The sequence below is a fragment of the Ranitomeya imitator genome, chromosome 1 (assembly GCF_032444005.1).
Source record: "Ranitomeya imitator isolate aRanImi1 chromosome 1, aRanImi1.pri, whole genome shotgun sequence".
NCBI classification, from domain to species: domain Eukaryota; kingdom Metazoa; phylum Chordata; class Amphibia; order Anura; family Dendrobatidae; genus Ranitomeya; species Ranitomeya imitator.
The window spans coordinates 266320884-266343145 of NC_091282.1; the positions used below are offsets into that span (position 1 = coordinate 266320884).

Sequence of the window (22262 nt, forward strand, 5' to 3'; positions counted from 1 at the left end):
CAACCCTCACATGTACTCAGGATGGCTAATAGCTGTAAATCATTCAGTTGCGGTGATGAAAACTTAATTTCTGAACACTAACAAATACTCAGAGATCACCTGAGCGTGCTCGGGAAAACCCAAGCAACGAGTATACTCGCTCATCACTAATCTTTAGTTTTATTGCCACTTTGTTATCTGATTTCATTGTTACCATTATTTAATAAAGTGTTTGTTAGACATCAGGATTCTCCCGCTGCACAGGATGGATCTGCCTCTGTGGTCTCCCATTCAGAATCAGCCGCTGCGGGTGCTTCTCAGCATAGACTTTGGTTCCAGCGTCTTGCTCAGGCTCACGGTGTTCGCTTGGTTACTGCTGGCTCTCTAGCCAAGACTATTGCAATCAGCGATAGGCAACTGAATCTTGAGGCTCTGGAGTCTAAGTCCAGAAATCACCTTACTGAGCATGTCCTTGATGTGGCGTCTTCCAACTGGTGGTCAAACGTCTCCTGCTCTGGTGATGTGGGAGCTCCAGATTGGCCCATGGGCGATGTCTCAGCTGACTGGGCGTATTTGGGGCGGAGCATTTTGTGCAAAAGATCCCCAATGGCACCCGTGGGTGTGCTAGTATCATTTATGTGTGGCTATATGAGTGGAGACTCTACCACTCTGTCTGCATGCGTTGTGTGTCTGTCTAGTGTTGGGACTGTACACGTAGGCAGGCAACTACGTCAGTGGACAATTAGCCATTTGGCTTAGCATCTGTTTCCTACATTTGTGCGGTTAGTACGGTAGTGTCAGAGCAAGATCAACCTTAGTCAGGATATTATACGCAGCATCTGTTTAGTTCCCGTGTGCGATTGACACAGTTCAGCTGCAGTGCGAGTTCTATCCATATGCTTAACAGGGCACTGCACTTAGTAATATTCTGTTCAGTACCGCTTTGGTAATTAACAAAGCAGGGCACTCCGCATTCACATTGTATGGCCTTAACTCAGTGTGCACGAGCAAACGCTTGCTGTTGCGCTTCCGTCATTGTTCAATAGCAGCAGTTTTCCTACCGGTGGACCCTGGATTGCAATTGAACTTTATTACTTATATTTATTTAGTGCAATTTGCTGGCCCTAACAGTGTCTAATTTTAATTCTACTTGTGCTATACTCGCTTTTTTTGTCCAGGGACATACTCTTCTCTGACTGGGTTTATGTATGTGTAATTTGAGTCTCTATACATACTTGTTAGGATTTGCAAAAGGTAAAAATCCAGCTTCAATCAATAAAATCCAATAAACTTTATTTGTTCTTTTAAAAACATATAAGGTACTACTGGATACACCTATGCATAGGTGTTGGTTGGGGATAAGGGGTGTGAGAGGTAGAAACCTGATGCATATCGAACACTAGCTGCATTCTTAGGCTGGAGTCACACTAAACGTATAAAAAATTGGTCTGATTCTCACTGCCGAGAGTCACACGAGTGTCATGCGAGTACAGTCCGACTTACATTCGAATGCAGCTCGATTGCTATCCAATTGCAATGCGATTTTAACATGAGCTTTTACATAGAGCAGTTCTCTGTCATTTACACATTGTTTTCAAAGGAAATATTCTGTAAAACACACACTTTTATTTATATATATATATACACACAGCGGACATTTAAAGTATTCAGACCCCTTAAAATTTTTCACTCTTTATTTCATTGCAGCCATATGGTAAATTCATAAAAGCTCATTTGTTTCTCATTAATGTGTACTCTGCACCTCATCTTGACTTAAAAAACAGAAATGTAGAATTTTTTGCAAATTTATTGAAAAAGAAAAACTGAAATATCACATGGTCATAAGTGTTCAGACCCTTTGTTCAGTATTGAGTAGAAGCACCCTTTTGAGCTAGTACAGTCATGAGTATTGTTGGGAGTGATGCAACAAGTTTTTTACACCTGGATTTGGGAATCCTCTGCCATTCTTTCTTGCAGCCACTGAACTCACTTCACCTATCTGATATCAGCGCGAATGCGGTGGGAAATTTTCTACTAAAGTTGCACAAAAGTCAAGGTCACTTTTAATGAATAAATTATACTTGTTAACCATTATGTGAGACTATATTTAAGTTGCAGTACAATTCATAAATATGAACATATTGTTTGTATATACAGTTGTGCTCAAAAGTTTACATGCCCCGGCAGAATTTTTGCTTTCTTGGCCTTTTTTCAGAGAATGTGAATGATAACACCAAAACTTTTTCTCCATTCATGGATAGTGGTTGGGTGAAGCCATTTATTATAAAGCTACTGTGTTTTCTGTTTTTAAATCATAATGACAACCCAAAACATCTAAATGACCCTGATCAAAAGTTTACATACCCCACTTCTGACCACTCTTCTTGACAAAATGCCTCCAGTTCCTGTAAATTCCTGGGCTGTCTAGCATGAACTGTGTGCTTGAGATCTCCCCAGTGTGGCTCAATAATATTGAGGTCAGGAGACTGAGATGGCCACTCCAGAACCTTCACTTTGTTCTGCTGAAGCCAATGACAGGTCGACTTGGCCTTGTGTTTTGGATCATTGTCACATTGAAATGTCTAAGTACATCCAATGCCCTGCTTCTTGGCTGATGATTGCAAATTTGCCTCCAGTATTTGCTGATGAAGTGCTGCATTCATCTTTCCTTCAACATTGACCAAGTTTCCTGTGCATTTTGTAGCTCACACATCCCCAAAACAGCGATCCACCTCTGTGCTTTACAGTAGGAATGGTGCTCCTTTCATCATCGACCTTGTTGACCCTTCTCCAAATGTAACGTTTATGGTTGTGGCCAAAAAGTTCAATTTTGGTCTCTTCACTCCGAATAACCTTATTTGAGAAGTTTTGAGGCTTGTCTCTGTACTGTTTTGCGCATTGTAGGTGAGATACTTTGTGGCATTTGCGCAGTAATGGCTTTCTTCTGGCAACTCGACCATGCAGCCCTTTTTTCTTCAAGTGCCAGCTTATAGTGCATCTTGCAACAGCCACACTGCTAGTTTTCAGAGAGTCCAGTATTTCAGCTGATGTTAATTGTGGATTTTTCTTTGCATCCCGAACAATTTTTTTGGCAGTTGTGGACGAAACTTTTGTTGGTCTTCCTGACCGTGGATTTGTTTTTACAGAGCCCCTGATTTTTAATTTGTTAATCACAGTTTGAATGCTGCATACTGGCATTATCAATTACTTGGATATCTTTTTGTATCCCTTTCCCGTTTTATACAGTCCAACTACCTTTTCCTGTAGATACGTGGACAATTCTTTTGCTTTCCCCATGACTCACAATCTAGAAACAAAGTACCATATATACTCGAAGTATCAAATCAGAGAGAACACGGAAGCTTCTAGCCAATAAAAACATTAAAGTTTATTAATAATCCATATAAAAACTAAACAAGTCCAATAGTACTCAATGGCGATACAGTGACAGAATCTACTGACTGCATGGGGTAAATACAACATAAGAAACCTATAATAATCAAATGATCCCAAGACCATAAATAGGTAGGCAAGTGATAAATCTTACATGTGCAAAAAATGATGTGACAAAGTTGTACACGCCCAACATACAAAGACAGGCTTTAACAGGTAAATTACCATATATATAGTTGATATAAATCATGCATGTATCACAATAAATAAAGTTTGAAGATATATGGGCTCAAATATGCTGCCTACAAGAATATGCACAAAAATGCCTAAGTTAGCAATCACAAATATGCTACACAAAACAGGAGTGATAGAAAATACATGGCAGAGATAACTAATAAATTTGTAGCGATACTAACGATCCAAAGTGGCGTTTCTACACTCACATGTATGGTAAGTATAAAGTGCTTGTCAGCGCTAAGATACAAGGCAAGGGGATAGGTTAGGATGTATATTACCTGACATGCAGCTCAGTAGAAGGACCCCGACGCGCGTTTCGCGGTTAGGCTTCGTCCAGGGGGATAATCATACCGTCAGTGGCTATGTGGGGGTTTATATAGCGGTATGTATGCAGTGGTGGCAGCGGTTTAGAATGGCGCTCCCTTCAACACGCCGGCTCAGACGTCACTGCCGGTCAGCGTCACAAGGAGCTCGTCCACTCCCCAGCCCGACGCGTCAGAGCAGGGGGGCGGAGCGAGCCACAGAAGAGACGCGTCGCCACAGCAACCCAACGCCGGGTGTATCAACGAGCGCTCACCGCATGGGTGAAATGGGAGCTAGGATATAAAGACAGGAGAGCTTCTGACTATGCTGCTAATAGAGGACATAAGTGAAAAAGTGCTGAAGTGCAATGTCTATAGTGCAAGTACAGATATTATACTAATAAAATATATCCCAGGAAGGATACATGGTGAACTAAGATAGAAATATATATCTATCGTGAACCTGTATTATCATAATGTGCACTGATTAACCTAATAAATCACACCAAGATATAGCCTTATGCCAATCTCTATAATACGGATACATGTAATGATAAAACCATACAAAAATGTACATAATCTAAAAAGGAGAATATACATTCAAGCGCATAATAACTTAAAATAAACTAGAAAAGAAAAATATGTGTAAACAACCCATAATACTATAGAGTACACTAAGTGTTCTCATGTGAAAAACTATAATAATGTGCTAAATATCTAACATACAGAGGTCTTCCAAATATGGAAAGACTCCTATATCTAGTATAAAGACCTTATAAAAAATTGTACATAAAAGAAAAAAATATAGAAAATAAGAACAAAAAAACCTTATATAAAGTGACACCAGAGGTCTTGCAAAAAATGCATATATACCTCCCATGAATATCATGAAAAAATTGTATTAATAGATGTGATAAAAATATACAAATATCAATTATTACCAGATATGCAAAATAGAGGTGCTATAATTACAACATACCAATATATATCTATAATTGCAGTGTATATGAAAAATAGGCAAAAAATTACAAACACAGAAATATCTACTATATAAAGCTGAATGTGTGTGTGTGTGTGTGTGTGTGTGTATGTGTGTATGTCCGGGATTGGCATCTGCACCGTCGCAGCTACAGCCACAAAATTTTGCACAGTCACACGTCTGGACCCCGAGAGCGTCATAGGTTATATTGTGAGGCGAAATTTTAACCCCGCGCGTTCCAATTCACCAAACAATTTTGCCCCTATCTACATAATGGGGAAAAAAGTGAAAGGAAAAGTGTTGGAGGCGTCGCAGCTACAGCCACAAAATTTTGCACAGTCACACGTCTGGACTCTGAGAGCGTCATAGGCTACGTTGTGAGGTGAAATTTTAACCCCGCGCTTTCCAATTCACCAATCAATTTTGCCCCTATCTACATAATGGGGAAAAAAGTGAAAGGAAAAGTGTTGGAGGTGTCGCAGCTACAGCAACAAAATTTTGCACAGTCACACGTCTGGACCCTGAGAGCGTCATAGGCTATGTTGTGAGGTGAAATTTTAACCCCGCGCTTTCCAATTCACCAAACTATTTTTCCCCTATCTACATAATGGGGAAAAGTGAAAGGAAAAGTGTTGGAGGCAAATTGACAGCTGCCAGATGTGAACAAGGGGGACTTAAAGAATGAGAGCGATGGCGCAAAAGAGTATATACCGATCAGTTGCTAAGATGGGGCCCCGACATGAGATACTCACCACACATGGGGATATGAACACACACACAAAATGCGCCACACACTAACACGTGCTTGAACACATATACCACCCTCAGCACACATTTCACCACACATACACCAACCTCGCCACATAAAAGTCGAAACACAAAAGTCGCCGCTCAAAACTCGCCACGCGCAAAACTCGCCACATGCAAAAACTAGGCTCACGCAAAACTCGCCACAAGTGCAAAACTCACCTCATGAAAAACTCGCCACACGCAAAACTTGCACACGCGGAAAAATTGCCACATGCACAAAATTTGCAACACATGCAAAAGTTGCCTCACACAAAACTTGCACATGCTCAAAAGGCACCAGACATAAAACTCACCACGCGCAAAACTCGCCATGCGCAAAACTTGCTGCACACAACTTGCTACACTAACCTGTCACATGCAACTCGACACACAAAAAGTTGCTACACGCATGTTGCCACACAAAACTCATCTCACAAAAGTCACTACATGCATGTCACCACACACAACTCAACACACACAACTTGACAAACGAAACTCGCCCTAAAACACACACAAGTCTGGTATTATCCTTCAAAAATAAAAATCTGATTAATAAGCAGACAAACTACAAGAGCAACAAATGTACCATATAGGAAATACAGCAGCTGTCAGTCACATGACCTGTCTATTATGTGTATGTGTGAGCTAATATATACTGCCAGGGGGAGGGCTTCCTGTTGGCTGGGGATTTATCAGGCTGCCAATTTATCTTACAAATACTGAGGTAAAAATACTGAGCAAATAACGTGTTAACGAGGTCTAATACAGGAGATCACACAGGTATATACTATATACAGGGGAGATGACACACAGATATATACTATATACAGGAGAGATGACACACAGGTATATACTATATAGAGGAGGAGATGACATACAGGTACATACTATAGACAGGAGGAGACGACATACAGGTATATACTATATACAGGAGGAGATGACACACAGGTATATATACTGTATATACAGGAGCAGATTACCTACAGGTATATACTATATACAGGAGGAGATGACATACAGGTATATGCTATATATAGAAGATGACATACAGGTATATACTATATACAGGAGGAGATGACACACAGATATATACTATATACAGGGGAGATGACACACAGGTATATACTATATACAGGAGGAGATGACATACAGGTATATACTATATATAGAAGGAGATGACATTCAGGTATATACTATATATAGGGGAGATGACACACAGCAGGTATATACTATATACAGGGGAGATGACATACAGGTATATACTATATACAGGAGATGACATACAGATGTATACTATAGATAAGGGAGATGACAAACATGTATATACTGAGGTGATGAGGTGAAAATGAAAAGGTGTGAGTGCAAAATGAGAGGAGTGAGGAAAAATAGTGGAGTGATCAGAAAAATGACAGATGTGAGGTTGAAATGACAAGTGTTAGGGGGGAATGAGAGGAGTGAGGGAGAAAATGAGAGGTGTGAGGGAGAAAATGAGAGATGTGAGGGGAAAATGAAAGATGTGATTGGGAAAATGAGAGGCGTGATGGGAAAATAAGAGAAGTGAGGTGCTATAACTAACCACAGATATTTACTATGCCCAGGCAACGCCGGGCTCTTCAGCTAGTTTATATATAAAATAGTATAAAAATAAAAATACAATAACACATATATATATATATATATAACATAAAAGTTGTTGATAGAAGGATGTCCCAGCTCAATAGAATGACGTACTCCAATACATAAGGCCATACACCGCAGATCATCACATCAAATATAGTGGACTTATCAGGAGCTAAAAAAACTAAAAAAAGAAGAATTAAAATCAAACATAAAAAAACGCTAAATAAACTATACATTAAAGAAAGGGGGCATAACTAAGCACCTCATTCAACCTCGAGTATAAGCTGACCCGAGTGTAAGCCAAGCCCTCTAATTTTGCCACAAAAAACTGGAAAAACGTAATGACTCGAATATAAGCCTAGGGTGGGAAATGCAGCAGCTACCAGTAAATGTCAAAAGTAAAGATACATACCAATAAAAGTAAAATTAATTGAGACGTCAGTAGGTTAAGTGTTTTTGAATATCCATATTGAATCAGGAGCCCCATATAATGATCCATAAAGTTTATGATGGGCCCCATAAGATGCTCCATATTAAAATATGCCCCATATAATCCTGCATAAAGGTTAATAATGGCCCCATAAGATGCTCCATAGACACATTTGCCCAATATAATGCTGCACAAATGTTAATTATGGCCCCATAAGATGCTCCATAAAGATATTTGCCCCATATAGTGCTGCACAAACGTTGATTATGGCCCTATAAAGACACTTGCCCCATATAGTGCTGCACAAACGTTGATTATGGCCCTATAAAGACACTTGCCCCATATAGTGCTGCACAAACGTTATGGCCCCATAAGATGCTCTATACAGACACTTGCCCCATTATAGTGCTGCACAAACGTTATGGCCCCATAAAATGCTCTATACAGGCACTTGCCCCATTATAGTGCTGCACAAATGTTATGGCCCCATAAGATGCTCTATACAGACACTTGCCCCATTATAGTGCTGCACAAACGTTATGGCCCCATAAAATGCCCTATACAGGCACTTGCCCCATTATAGTGCTGCACAAATGTTATGGCCCCATAAGATGCTCTATACAGACACTTGCCCCATTATAGTGCTGCACAAACGTTATGGCCCAATAAGATGCTCTATACAGACACTTGCCCCATTATAGTGCTGCACAAACGTTATGGCCCCATAGATGCTCCATCCAGACACTTGCCCCATTTGCTGTTGCTGTTATAAAAAAAATCACATACTCACCTCTCCATCGCTCAGGCCCCCGGCACTTTCAATATTCACCTGACTTCGTTCCGGCGCCACTCCATCTTCAGCGTCTTCTGCACTGACATTCAGGTAGAGGGCGCGCACTAACCACGTCACTGCACTCTCTGACCTGAGCATCACTGCAGAAGATACTGAAGACGGAGCGGTGGCTGGAGCAGGGAACAGGTGAATATCGCTCAGCGCTCCCCCTCACCGATATATTCACCTGCTCCTGGCACTGTGCAGTTCCTGCTTCCCTGGCGCTGCTGCTTCTTCCTGTACTGAGCGGTCACCGTTACCGCTCATTACAGTAATGAATATGTGGCTCCACCCTTATGGGAGATGGAGCCGCATATTCATTACTGTAATGAGTGGTACCATGTGACCGCTCAGTACAGGAAGAAGCTGCTGGCACCCTGGAAAAGACGTGCAGGGACCACGCCAGGAGCAGGTGAGTATAATTAGACTGCCCCCGCTCCCCCTCCCCTGCCGACCCCTGGGTATGACTCGAGTATAAGCCGAGAGGGGGACTTTCAGCCCCAAAAATGGGCTGAAAATATCGGCTTATACTAGAAAAAACATGGCACTCTGCTGAAGCGTGAATGTTGGTGCTCAAGTAGGGTATCCAACCCGTAATAGCAAGTGTACAGAATAACTTGGCAGTCAATGCAGTTTAAGGGCTGCATAAGCTCAAGCGCTTCCACAGGCAACATAGGACGCCACCAGCGCTGGAGCTACACACCGCATAGACTACCGCATCTTCCAGAGACTTAGTACGCTAACAGCTTTGAGCCCTTGTGCTGCATTGGTGACAGGCTAAAGCATCAGAAGGACAATTCATCTGGTGATACAGCTTGCTCTCCAGATAAACCAGTTGTTCTGAGGAAGGTCCATTCTGGACCAAAAACGTTCAACGACAACTGATGTCTTTGTCTGGATGCGAAATAAATTGAACTTCTTTCTTCACATATACGTTTGAGTGCCAAGTTATTCTGTACATTCACAATCTAGAAACGTCAGTGGCTGGATGAAAGATGCAATAGTCTGGCTGTATTCCAGAAACTCACTCAGCTTTTATGCACGCACACTGATTACAAGCAAACAGGTCACAGGTGAGGATATTACCTTTAGTAGCTATTCAAACCCATTTGTGTCAACTTCTGTACATGTTATCAGGCCAAAATCAACAGGGTATGTAAACTTTTGATCAGTGTCATTTGGATGTTTTAGGTTATTATTATAATTTAAAAAGAGAAAACACAGTAGTTTGACAATAAATGGCTTCACTTAACCACTAGCCATGAGTGGAGAAAAATTTTCTGGGATATCATTCACATTCTCTCAAAAAAGGACAAGAAAGCAAGAATTCTGCTGGGATATGTAAACTTTTGAGCATAACTGTATGTATATATACTACAGTTCAGTCCTGCAAGGCAGCCCAACCAGGGCAATGTTCACTTTTATGTCACAAATTTTTAGCCCAGCATCCTGTGTACTTCTTGTTCTTGCTAGGAACTTATCTTACAGAGCCACACATGTCATGACATCATAGGAGCCCTTTTGAGTAGGCCTCACGAGATGCCACAAGGATGTCAGATCTAATACTTGGAATAGGAACCCATGAAGCTGTGCAAAAGTGAAGACAGCCCTGATATGGCTGCTACAGAGTTACCAACTGGAAAATGGACCAGTTCAGCTGCATCTTTTCCCTGAACACTGTATATAGCATATTTGATACACTAGAGTTGAGCAAAAAGATTGGCAGGTCACTAATCCAGCGGCCACATCTTTAGTCTATGGCATTCATTACTGCAAACTTCCTTCTACCTCCTGGCATCTCTGGCACTTCTTCTGATTACTGAGCCATTGCCTACAATATATAAAATTCTTTTTAAGCATCTGGCCACAGTCTATCTGCCAAGAACTATTTGACTCTGTTTCTGATTATTAGATCACAAATACAGAATACTATATGTAGAGCCTGCCAAGTTAAGTGAACAGTAAAAGGAACATATCGGCTAACATAGTGTCTGAGATATTGTCATGTTAACATGTGAGATAAATACATAAACTAGAAGAGCAGAAAATGTGCAATGAGAATATAGCAACTAAAACACAGCTTCTATGAATACCGACTAACTCATAGAAACATTTGTAATTTGTTTCTTAAATTTTTGCCTTCCAGGAGCAATAATCTATTTACAGAAGTCGTTCAGATGAACTTTGAGATCACCAGTTTTAGCAGCCTTTCTGGTACACAGCCCATTTCATGGCAGCTGGAATATCTTGGAAAAGTGACAAGTGACATGGTCTTATCTGAAGTCTACATAAGCCAAAAAGATATTTTGGGAATAGTTCCTCTCTCTATGGTAAGAACATTTCATGACTTTACTGTGATATAAAGTGCTCTTGGTATGTATGAGAAATGAGATTATCAGACAAGGAGACAACTCAATAGGGGCTCTTCATATCACTGCCACTTATACCTCAGGTCACAATAGATGCCGCATGCAAGTCTCCACGCTTCATAAAAAAAAACCTTCAAAATATAGTACAAAAAGACCATACTACAGACTAGCAGAACATGTGAAAAAAATTGTGGATATTTATTTGACTCTTCAAGACTTGTAAAAGAGTCAGTAAGTAGGGCTAAAAGCTCGAATCTATGGGTAATTTCCACACTTCTTTTCAGTAGATCTGATAGACTGCAGTGCTGCCTTTTTTTTTACTACTGCATCTTGTGAAGTTTTTTAGTAAGAAACCTGGTGACTTGCATCCATCATCTCTAGTGACCTCTGCCCGCTTTCAATTTTTTAGTACATAGAGTGGCTTGTGAAAGTATTCACCACCAACTCTTCCACCCTCAGCATTTTTTATGTTTTGCTATCTCACGACCTGGAATTTCACAGTTTTTTTGAGGACTTACATCAGCTCATGTAAAGAGCATGCCTAGAACTATGAACAAGAAACAACAAATAGATCAAAATAACTGAAACCGTCTGTGTACATAACTATTCACCTCTAAATTCAGTACTTTGTAGAGCCTCCTTTTGCGGCAAATAGAGCTGCAAGTCACTTTGTCTAAGTTTCTATGAACTGGGATTTTTGTCTATCCCTCAAAGCAAAAGTGTACCAGCTCCTTCAAGTTAGATGATCTCTTCTGGTGAACAGCAATCTTCAAGTCTGACCACAGATTCTCAATTGGAATAAGGTCTGGGCTTTGACTAGGTCACTCCAAAACATTTACAAAATTCCCCTTAAACTGCTCAAGTGTTTCTTAAGCAGTATGCTTTTGGTCATTGTCCTGTTGAATGGTGATCCTCCGTCCCTGTCTCAAATAAATGACAGACTAAATAGGTTTTGCACCATCCATCTTCCCTTCAACCATTTTTCCTCTCCCTGCTGCCAAAAACATCCTCACAGCGTGATGCTGCCACCACCATCTTTCACTGTTGGTTTTGCATTCTTGAGGTGATGAATTGTGTTGGTTTGGTGCCAGAAAGAATGTTTACTTTGATGGACAAAAAGTAAAATTGTGGCTTTATCTGATGACAACACCTTCCTCCTTACATTTGAGGAGTCTCCCACATGTCTTTTGGCAAACTGAAAAGGGGCCTTAGAATTTTTGTGTGTAAGAAAAAGGTTTTTTTTTCTGCTCACTCTTCCTTAACCGTTTCATGACTGCCAACGGTAAATAAACATCGGTGCTAGGAGGGCTTTGTGCAGCGCCGACTTTTCTCTACGGTTGGTGGTCTCGCAGCACTCATGACCCCCAGGGTCCAGCAAGCGCTGTGATTCCTGTCAAAGCCGTTGCTCTGATAGGTGACATCATCAGAACCTGATTACGTCAGGTCCCAATGATGTTAACCCTTTGCTATCTTCTAGATGCCGTGATGGCGGCATTTAGAAGATAGCAGGGGGAGACCCCTGCTATACTCATCTCTCTGACGCCCCCCCGTGATGACATCTGATCACATCATGGGGATCCCGCATTGCCATGGCAGCTGTAAATCATGTGATGACTTTCAGCTACGGTGGCTTGTTAGGCTCAGCCTGCAGCTGAGTCTAACAAGCGATCTTCCTCTCTATCACTGACTGGTCTCTTGCAATGCAATACATGTGTATTGCATTGTAAGAGACCTGTGATAAGACAATTAAAATTGATGTCCCATTCAGGGACTAAGTAAAAAAGTAAAAAAAAGTAAAAAAAAAAAATGTTTTAAAACTATTAAAAAAAAATCACAAAAAAATTTTAAAAAAAGATTAAATATTAAACCAATAAATACATATACTGTATATGTATGTAGAAAGAAAAAAGTACACATATTTGGTATTGCCACGTCTGGAATGAGCCAACCTATAAAATGGTCACACTTGTTCACTCCTTCAGTGCACACCATAAAAAAAAAGAAGAAAGGAGCAAAAACCTTTGCTTTTTCATCATGCCGCCAAACAAAAAGTTGAATAAAATGCGATCAAAAAGTCAAATAAAAATGGTACAGCTGAAAATGTCATCTTGTCATGCAAAAAACAATCTGCAATGCAGCTCAAACAGCAGAAAAATAAAAAAAATTATAGCTTTCAGAATAAAGGGATACAAAAACAATTATTTTTTCTATAAAATAGTTTTTATTGTGAAAAAGCAGCAGAATGTTATAAAATATATAAATGTGGTGTTGTTATAATAGTACTGACCTGAAGAAGAAAGCTGTCTTATTAATGTCACTACTCACGGAACGTAATTAAAAAAAAGAAAACAATTCCTGAATTCCTGGTATTTGGTCATTCTGTCTCCCAAACATCAGAATAGAAAGCGATCAAAAAATGTCATTTGCCCTAAAATCGTACCAATAAAAACGTCAGCTTGTCCCGCAAAAAGCAAGCTGTCACATGACTCTGTCGGCTGAAATATGAAAAAATTATAGCTCTCAAAATATGGTGATACAAAGACTTGTTTTTGCAATAAAAAGCGTTTTTTTGTGTGTGACAGCAGCCAAACATAAAAAGCCCAATATAAATCTGGTATCTCTGTAACCGCACCGACCCGAAGAATAAAGTCGCTTAATCACTTATACCGCATGACGAACGTCACAAAAAATAAATAAAACCAATTCTTCACATGCTGTTGATTTTTTTCATTCTGCCTTCCAAAGATCGCAGTAAGGCTCAGTCAGTGCACATTTATCCCATGCACTGAACCCAGGGAGGAAGATTCCCCATAATGAGACAGATGGAGGCACTGTGGATGCCATAAGACCTGTGATCCGGCGGTGTCCGTCTTTTTAGTCAAACATTAAAGCGCAGTCAGCCAGTTTTGTGCACCACTGAAAAGAAGGACACCGCTGAACAGAGGCCAGACGGAGTTCAGAGTAACCCTGCTGCCTCATCATATTGAATGGATCGGGGGTTCCATCTGTCACTCTCTCAGAGATTTAGATGGAAACCCCAAAGTAAGTGGCCAGCATAGAGCGCCAGATAACTGTGATCCCAAACGTTATGTAACATGTTCCCAATAAAAGCTTCCACTCAATCCACAAAAAAAGCAAGTCCTCACTCAGGTCCGTCATCTGTTAACGGAAATATAGGAGGCTTCCATGTTACTGGTAGCACAAAGGCACTGGAAAAGCACTATGGCTACTCACCCCCCTAAAATAAATTCTGCGCTCCCAAATTCAAATGATCCCCTCTCTTCTGAGCCCCACAGTGTACCTAAACCACATATATCATCTACATGTTTGGCATTTCTGTAGTGATGAGAGCACTCCTAATTTATGGGTGCATGTCTCCAGAAGCATGGACTGGGCATAACGTACTGGTGTCTGCAACGTACTGATCACCACAGCATACAGGGAACAACGGCAGTTTGCATGTTTCACTCCACAACATCCACTGCGGCCTGTTTCTGGAAAACACTTATGGAGTCAAAATCATCACTACACTTGTAGATAATTTCCTAAAGGGGTATAATTTCCAAACTGGGGTCATTTGAGGGGGGATTCTGCTTTTATGGCATTTAGGGGCTCTTTATATAGAGTCTGGAAACTATTTTATAATAATTTGTTCTCAAAGCGTTAAATAGCTCTCAGTCCCTCCAGAGTCTTGTTGTGTGCCTAAGCAGTACCGTACTGCCATATATGGGGTATGACCAAGTTCAGAAGAAATTGTGTTACACATTTTGGTACCATTTTTACCCATTTCCCAGTGTGAAAATGTAAAATCTGGGCTAAAACAATTTTTTTTACGGTAAAAATGTAATTATTTTTTCTTCAATGCCCAATGGCATCAAATTCTTTGACACACTTGTGGTGTCAATAGGATAACTGCCCTAGATGAACTCATTGAGAGGTGTAGTTTGTAAAATATGGTCACTTATGGGGATTTCTGCTGTTCTGGCACCTCAGGGGCTCTGCCAATGTGACATGGCATCCTCAAACAAATGCAGCAAAACCTGCACTGTAATATGGTGCTCCTTCCCTTTTATGCCCTGCCGTGCTCCTAGACAGTAGTTTTCCAACACATACTGGGTATTTGCATACTCAAGAGAAATTGCACAACAAACTTTGGCATCCATTTCTTCTTGATACCCTTGTGAAAATAAAAAAGTGGGGGCTAAAATAGCATTATTATGGTAAAAATGTTTTTTTCTTTTATTTTGATGGCTTAATATTATAAAATTCTGTGAAGCCCCTGGAGGTTCAAGGTGCTCACCAGACATCTAGATAAATTCGTTCAGGTGTCTAGTTTCCAAAATGGGGTCACTTGTTGGGGGTTTCCACTGTTTAGGCACGTCAGGGGCTCTCCAAATGCAACATGGTTTCCGCTATCGATTCCAGCAAATTTTGCATTCCAAAAGTCAAATGGCTCTCCTTCCCTTTTGAGCCCTGCCGTGCACCCAAACGGTAGTATTCCCCCACATATGGGGTATCGACATGCTCAGGAGAAATTGCACAACAAACTGTATGGTGCAATTTCTCCTGTTACATTTCTGAAAATGTAAAATATGGAGCTAAAAAGATTTATTTGGGAAAATGTTCTTTTTTTATTTTTATGGCTCTACGTTATAAAGTTCTGTGAAGTCATATCGAAGAAATGTTACCACTATCATAAAGTACAATATGTCAAGAGAAAACTATCTCAGAATCACCGGGATCCATTGAAGCGTTCCAGAGTTATGACCTCATAAAGTGACAGTGATCAGAATTGTAAAAATTGGCCCGGTCATGAAGGCAAAAACAGACCCGGGCACAAAAGGGTTAAATGCCACTTCTATGGAGTGTACAACTTATTGTCACATGGACAGATATTGCAGTCTCTGCTTGGATACTCTTCAGCTCCATCAGGATTAAATTTGGTCTCTGTGCTGCTTCTCTGATTAATGCCCTCCTTGCCTGAACTTAGAGGTTTGGTGGGTGACCCTCTCTTCACAGGTTTATTGTGGTACCATGTTCTTTCCATTTGATGATAATGGATTTGATGGTCCTAAAGTGGATCATCAGAGATTGGGATTTTTTTATAACCCAGACAGACTTGTACTTCTCAAGAACTTTGTTCCTGACTTGATTGAAGATATCCTTGATCTTCATGGTGTTGTTTTGTATCTGGTGCCTCTTTCTCAATGGTGTTGCAACCTCTGTGACCTTTCAGAAAAGGTCTGTATATGCTGACAGACATTGTGACACTTAAGGTACCGTCACATTTAGCGATGCTGCAGCGATCTAGACAACAATGCCGATCGCTGCAGCGTCGCTGTGTGGTCGCTGGAGAGCTGTCACACAGACAGCTCTCCAGCGACCAACTATGCAAAGTCCCCTAGTAACCAGGGTAAACATCGCGTTACTAAGCGCAGGGCCGCGCTTAGTAACCCGATGTTTACCCTAGTTACCAGTGTATTTGTAAAAACAAACACTACATACTTACATTCCGGTGTCTGTCCCCCGGCGCTCTGCTTCCTGCACTGACTGTGAGCGCCGGCTGGCTGTAAAGCAGAGCGGTGACGTCACCGCTGTGCTTTACGGCCGGCGCTGACAGTGCAGGGAAGCAGAACGCCGTGGGACAGACACCGGAATGTAAGTATGTAGTGTTTGCTTTTTTTTACATTTACACTGGTAACCAGGGTAAACATCGGGTTACTAAGCGCAGCCCTGCGCTTAGTAACCCGATGTTTACCCTGGTTACCAGTGTAGACATCGCTGAATCGGCGTCACACATGCCGATTCAGCTATGTCTGCGGGAGATCCAGCAACGAAATAAAGTTCTGGCCTTTCTGCTCCGACCAACGATGTCACAGCAGGATCCAGATCGCTGCTGTGTGTCAAACACAACGATATCGCTATCCAGGACGCTGCAACATCATGGATCGCTAGCGATATCGTTGTTAAATTGTTCAGTGTGAAGGTACCTTTAGGCCACTGTAATGTATAATGATCAGATCTGTCTCTTTAAGAAAGTGAGGGTGGGAGTTTATTTTCAGTTTCAGTTTCTAGCCTGAGGAGAAAATGTTATGCTAATGTTATGCTGGGTGCTGGAGGAAAAGAGGAGTCAAGGGGGCATTCTTTGCGTCTGGAGGAGAGAAGGTTTTTCCACCAACATAGAAGAGGATTCTTTACTGTTAGGGCAGTGAGAATCTGGAATTGCTTGCCTGAGGAGGTGGTGATGGCGAACTCAGTCGAGGGGTTCAAGAGAGGCCTGGATGTCTTCCTGGAGCAGAACAATATTGTATCATACAATTATTAGGTTCTGTAGAAGGACGTAGATCTGGGGATTTATTATGATGGAATATAGGCTGAACTGGATGGACAAATGTCTTTTTTCGGCTTTACTAACTATGTTACTATGTTACTATGAATAAACTACAGTTAAAGCTTACTCTCTTAAATTCCTTGCACTGTGTGGACATTACAACTGGCGATGAGGATGGGATGCAATCACCTGCTGCTGTGAGCACTGACCCCTGCTTTACCGCTTCACAAGCCAGCGCCACTGAGAGACTCCATCATGGCTGAATACTTGCACACGTTCCCCCAGTTTGATATGACTGGTGTTACTAATCTCTCTCATAAGTGGAGAAAATGGCTAAACCGGTTTGAAAACTTCCTGGAAGGAATAGACATAAAAGATGAGCAAAGAAAGAGAGCCGTGTTCCTGCTTTGCGCGGGCACATGAGTCTATGACATATACAGCACATTACCGGTAGCAGAGACAGACACGTACAGCAACTGCTCCGAAGCTCTCACTGACTACTTCAACCCTAAACAAAACATCAGATATGAAAGATGCAAGTTCAGGATTGCTAAGCAGCTTCCAGAAGAATCCATAGACACCTATGTCACCCGGCTAAAAGAACTAGCACATGGGAGTGCATTTACTAATGTAGATGATGAAATCCTAACTCAAGTATTTGTCACCTGCTCTTCTAATAACATAAGGCGTAAAGCTCTGCAGCAGGATCTCTCTCTCTCTGCATGATTTACTCAAGACGGCCCGTGCTATAGAGATAGCAGATCATCAGGCAACTGCAATGGAGAATGGGGATAATTTACATGTGCATAATCTCAAACATATAAGTGCACAAGGCAAGCAGGCCCCGCAACAGAAGAAATGTTATAGATGTGGTCAAGATTTCCCTCACCACATGAACAAATGTCCAGCTATAGGACAAACTTGCAGTAAATGTGGAAAAGGAACCATTTTGCAGTTGTCTGCAAATCAGCACCCAACAAGTCTCCTCTGCCAATGACAAAGCCTGCAAATATAAAAATTGTAAATCAAGATATAGAAGAAATGTCTGTGGCTGAGAACTATGTGTTCACGACTTTTGTCACTGGCTCAGTGCAGTCTCCATGTATTACGCTCACCATCTGCAACACGGATATCACCTTTACAATAGATACAGAAGCTTTGGTGGATATCATAGACAGCAATGCTTATAAACAATTGAAAACAAAGCCAGTCTTGCAGCAAGTGCATACTAAAATCTTCCCATATGGATCTAAAACACCTCTAGTTACAATGGGACAATTTGATGCTGAACTTAGCTATTAAGAAAATAGGCAAAAAACCACTTTTCACACATTACAAGGATCGGAAGGCTGTCTCCTCAGCTATCACATTGCCTTGAAGCTAGGACTCATCCAGATTATTCATACCATAACCAACCCAGCGGACCTGGATGTGCAAGCCATGGTGAACAGTTTTTCCTCCCTATTTAGTGGATTGGGGAAATTAAAGGACTCTCAAGTGCATCTTCATGTGGATGACAGAGTTCGTCCAGTAGCCCAGGCTCACAGGCGTATTCCATTTCACCTGAGAAAGAAGGTAGAAAAGGAACTCCAATTACTCATGGATGATGATGTCATTGAAACTGTTTCTGGTCCCACTCCGTGGGTCTCTCCACTTGTGGTAGTTCCAAAATCAAAGACTCCAGAGCAGGTGAGACTGTGTGTTGACATGCGCCTGCCCAACACTGCTATTCAAAGGGAAAGACATATCTCACCCACAATTAATGACATTATTAATTTATTAAATGGAGCAACCGTTTTTTCAAAGCTCGACCTCAATAAGGGCTATCACCAATTAGAATTGAGCCCAGAATCCAGATACTTAACAACATTTTCCACCCATGTGGGTCTCAGAAGATACAAAAGATTGACTCTTGGGGTCTGCTCAGCAGCGGAAATTTTTCAAGATACGATAAGGAGCGTCATTCAACACATTCCAAATGCCTTTAATTACAGTGATGGCATACTGGTTTTTGGGAAAACTCAAGCTGAACATAATCGTGCTCTATACGCTATCTTTGAATGTCTGCTCTCTGCTGGACTCACTCTAAACAAAGAAAAATGCGAATTTGATAAAAATTCATTGGAGTTCTATTGTCACATTTTCTCGGTGGAAGGAGTACGACCTGATCCCAAGAAGGTGGAATCCATCAGAGCAGCTTCAATTCCACAGGATGCCAGTGAAGTGCGCTCTTTTCTTGGAATGGCAAGTTACTGTGCTAGATATATTCCAAATTTTTCGACGATCAGCACTCCATTAAGGGAACTTATGAAAAAAATTGTGTTTTCAATGTCCCAAGACTGTTGGGCTTCTTTTGAAACAATTAAAAACTAACTCTGCTCAACAACCACAATGGTCTATTTTGATCCAGCTCTTCGAACCGAACTGATTGTGGACACCAGTCCCGTGGGACTGGGTGCTATTTTAGCACAATGCAAGGATGACAATCAAAGTCCCCACATCATTTCTTATGCAAGTAAAAGCTTAACAAGCACTGAAAGAAAGTATTCGCAACCTGAAAAAGAAAGCTTGGCAGTCGTCTGGGGATGTGAACACTTTCACTTATTTCTCTATGGAGCTCCCTTCACTATTGTCACAGATCATCAAGCCCTCCTTATAATTTTTGGAAATCCCAGAGCTAAAATGCCAGCACGGATTGAACGATGGGGTCTACGTCTACAGGACTATAATTACAAAATTGTTCACAAACCTGGAAAATACAGTAACCGGCTGATTACCTCTCAAGACATCCCACGAATGATGATTTACCTGTGCATTCCTCCATTGAAGAATACATACACTTTGTGTTGATCAGTTTGTGAATATAACAACAAGTGACAAGACACTCTGTGCCTTAATACAAATTATCCAAAATAGAAGGTGGCATGAAATTCAAAAGAAAAAATTTCCTGAAGATGGGATTGATCTGAAAGAGTTAAAACTATTTTCAAATGTACGTGAGGAATTATCAGTCACTGAAGACCAACTCATCCTTCGTGGTACCAAACTGGTTGTACCTAAGGCCTTGTGCAAACTAATCATACAGATAGCACACGAAGGTCATCTAGGAATTGTTGGCACAAAAAAGTTACTCAGAGAAAAAGTGTGGTTCCCAAATATGGATAAATTGGTAGAAGAGAAGATTGGACATTGCTCCACTTGTCAATTAATTACTCCATCATCAACTCTAGAGCCATTACAAATGTCTCCGTTACCCACTGCTGTATGGGAGGAAGTGGCAGTCGACATATATGGACCATTACCAAATGGCCAATACATTCTAGTAACAGTTGATGAATATTCTAGATATCCTGTCATTTCATTCATCTCTTCAACGTCTGCTAATAGTGTCATACCAGAACTGCGCGACATATTCTCTGCATATGGCATTCCAAGAGTGGTCAAAACAGATAATGGACCTCCATTCAATGGACATGTGTTTCCACAGTTTTCTGAATACTTGGGGTTCAGCCACAGAAAAATCACACCTTGCTGGCCGCAAGCTAATGGAATCGTAGAACGTTTCATGCGCACCATGGGGAAACGAATCAAGGCAGCTAGCCTGGAGCACACCCCACTGAAACAGTCACTATGCAAATTCATGCACAATTACCACAATACGCCACATTCTATCACTAATGCTGCGCCATCTCATCTAATGTTCAGCAGAACTCCTTGCATACGGATCCCTGATGTGACCAGTCATCCCTTTCACCGGATCTGCAGGGACGCGATCTTTCCATGACGCCACATAGGCGTCATGGGTCAGATTGGCACCGACTTTCAAGACGCCTACGTGGCGTCATGGGTCGGGAACGGGTTAAATTCCTTGCACTGTGTGGACATTACAGCCACGTTCACACATTCAGTGTTTGATCAGTATTTTACCTCAGTATTTGTAAGCCACAACCAGGAGTGGGGGAGAAATACAGAAGTGGTGTTATACTTTTCCTCTGATTGCACAACTCCTGGTTTTGACTTACAAATACTGAGGTAAAATACTGACCAACTACTGATAGTCTGAACGTGGCCTTAGATTGCACACAGGATCCTTTCACTAAGCATGTGATTTATGAAGTTATTTGCTTGCACCAGAGATTTTTAGGGGCTTCATGCAGTTGCCAATTTTTATTTATTTTATTTCATAAATTTAAATGTTGCCTATATTTTTCTCACTGCACTTCACCAATTTAAACTATTTAGTGCTGATGCATCACGCACAAATTGGATTAAAAAATATTTACATGCAGGTTGTTATGTAAAAAATAGGTAAAAAGCCAGGGGGTGAATACTTTTGCAAGCCACGATAGATAGATAGATAGATAGATAGATAGATAGATAGATAGATAGATAGATAGATAGATAGATAGATAGAAGCAAAATAATATAGCAGTAGGAGGGATAAGTGAACCTGAATGTTAAAGTCCAGGGTTCATAGGTGTCTGGTGCCAAACCCCGACCATGGACTTCTTATTGTACGTCCGTGTCACTGTTAATGTTTAGTAGCCTAATAAAGCTTATTGAAAGCCTTCAGTGCAGCCAATCAACAAGTTTTAAGGCTGTGGGTACTTCCTGCCACATCGTAGCCATGCCAAATAATGGCATGTCTGTGATTGACATGGCTTTGCATGACAGTGTAAAATAAATAAATTAATTTAAAAAATTATAAATAATTTAAAAAGACAGCTGGGGCTGATATTAATAGGTTAGGAATGGCCATAGAATATTGGCCATTTCTTGGCCTAATAAGTCCAGCCCTCAGCTGCCCAAGAAATGGTGAATCTCGATTGCCCTTATATGATGGCAATTGAGGTAATGGAATTGTGGGGTTGATGTCAGCAGTTGTTGCTGACATCAAGTCCACAGGTTAAAATTGGAGAGGTGTATGTCAGACACCCTATTACTAACCCAGTTGTCAAAAGAAATAAAACACACAAAAAATTATTTATTTGAAAAAAAAAA

At 41.0% G+C, this 22262-nt stretch overlaps 1 protein-coding gene across 1 annotated transcript in view; it reads left to right on the top strand.

The window, feature by feature from the left end:
• Positions 1-22262, top strand: part of TMEM132C (transmembrane protein 132C) — a 1168692-nt gene that overhangs the window by 792959 nt on the left and 353471 nt on the right. The window contains exon 4 of the mRNA XM_069756040.1: positions 10708-10891. Coding sequence (XP_069612141.1) covers positions 10708-10891 — 184 coding nt within the window. The remainder of the gene's footprint in view (positions 1-10707; positions 10892-22262) is intronic.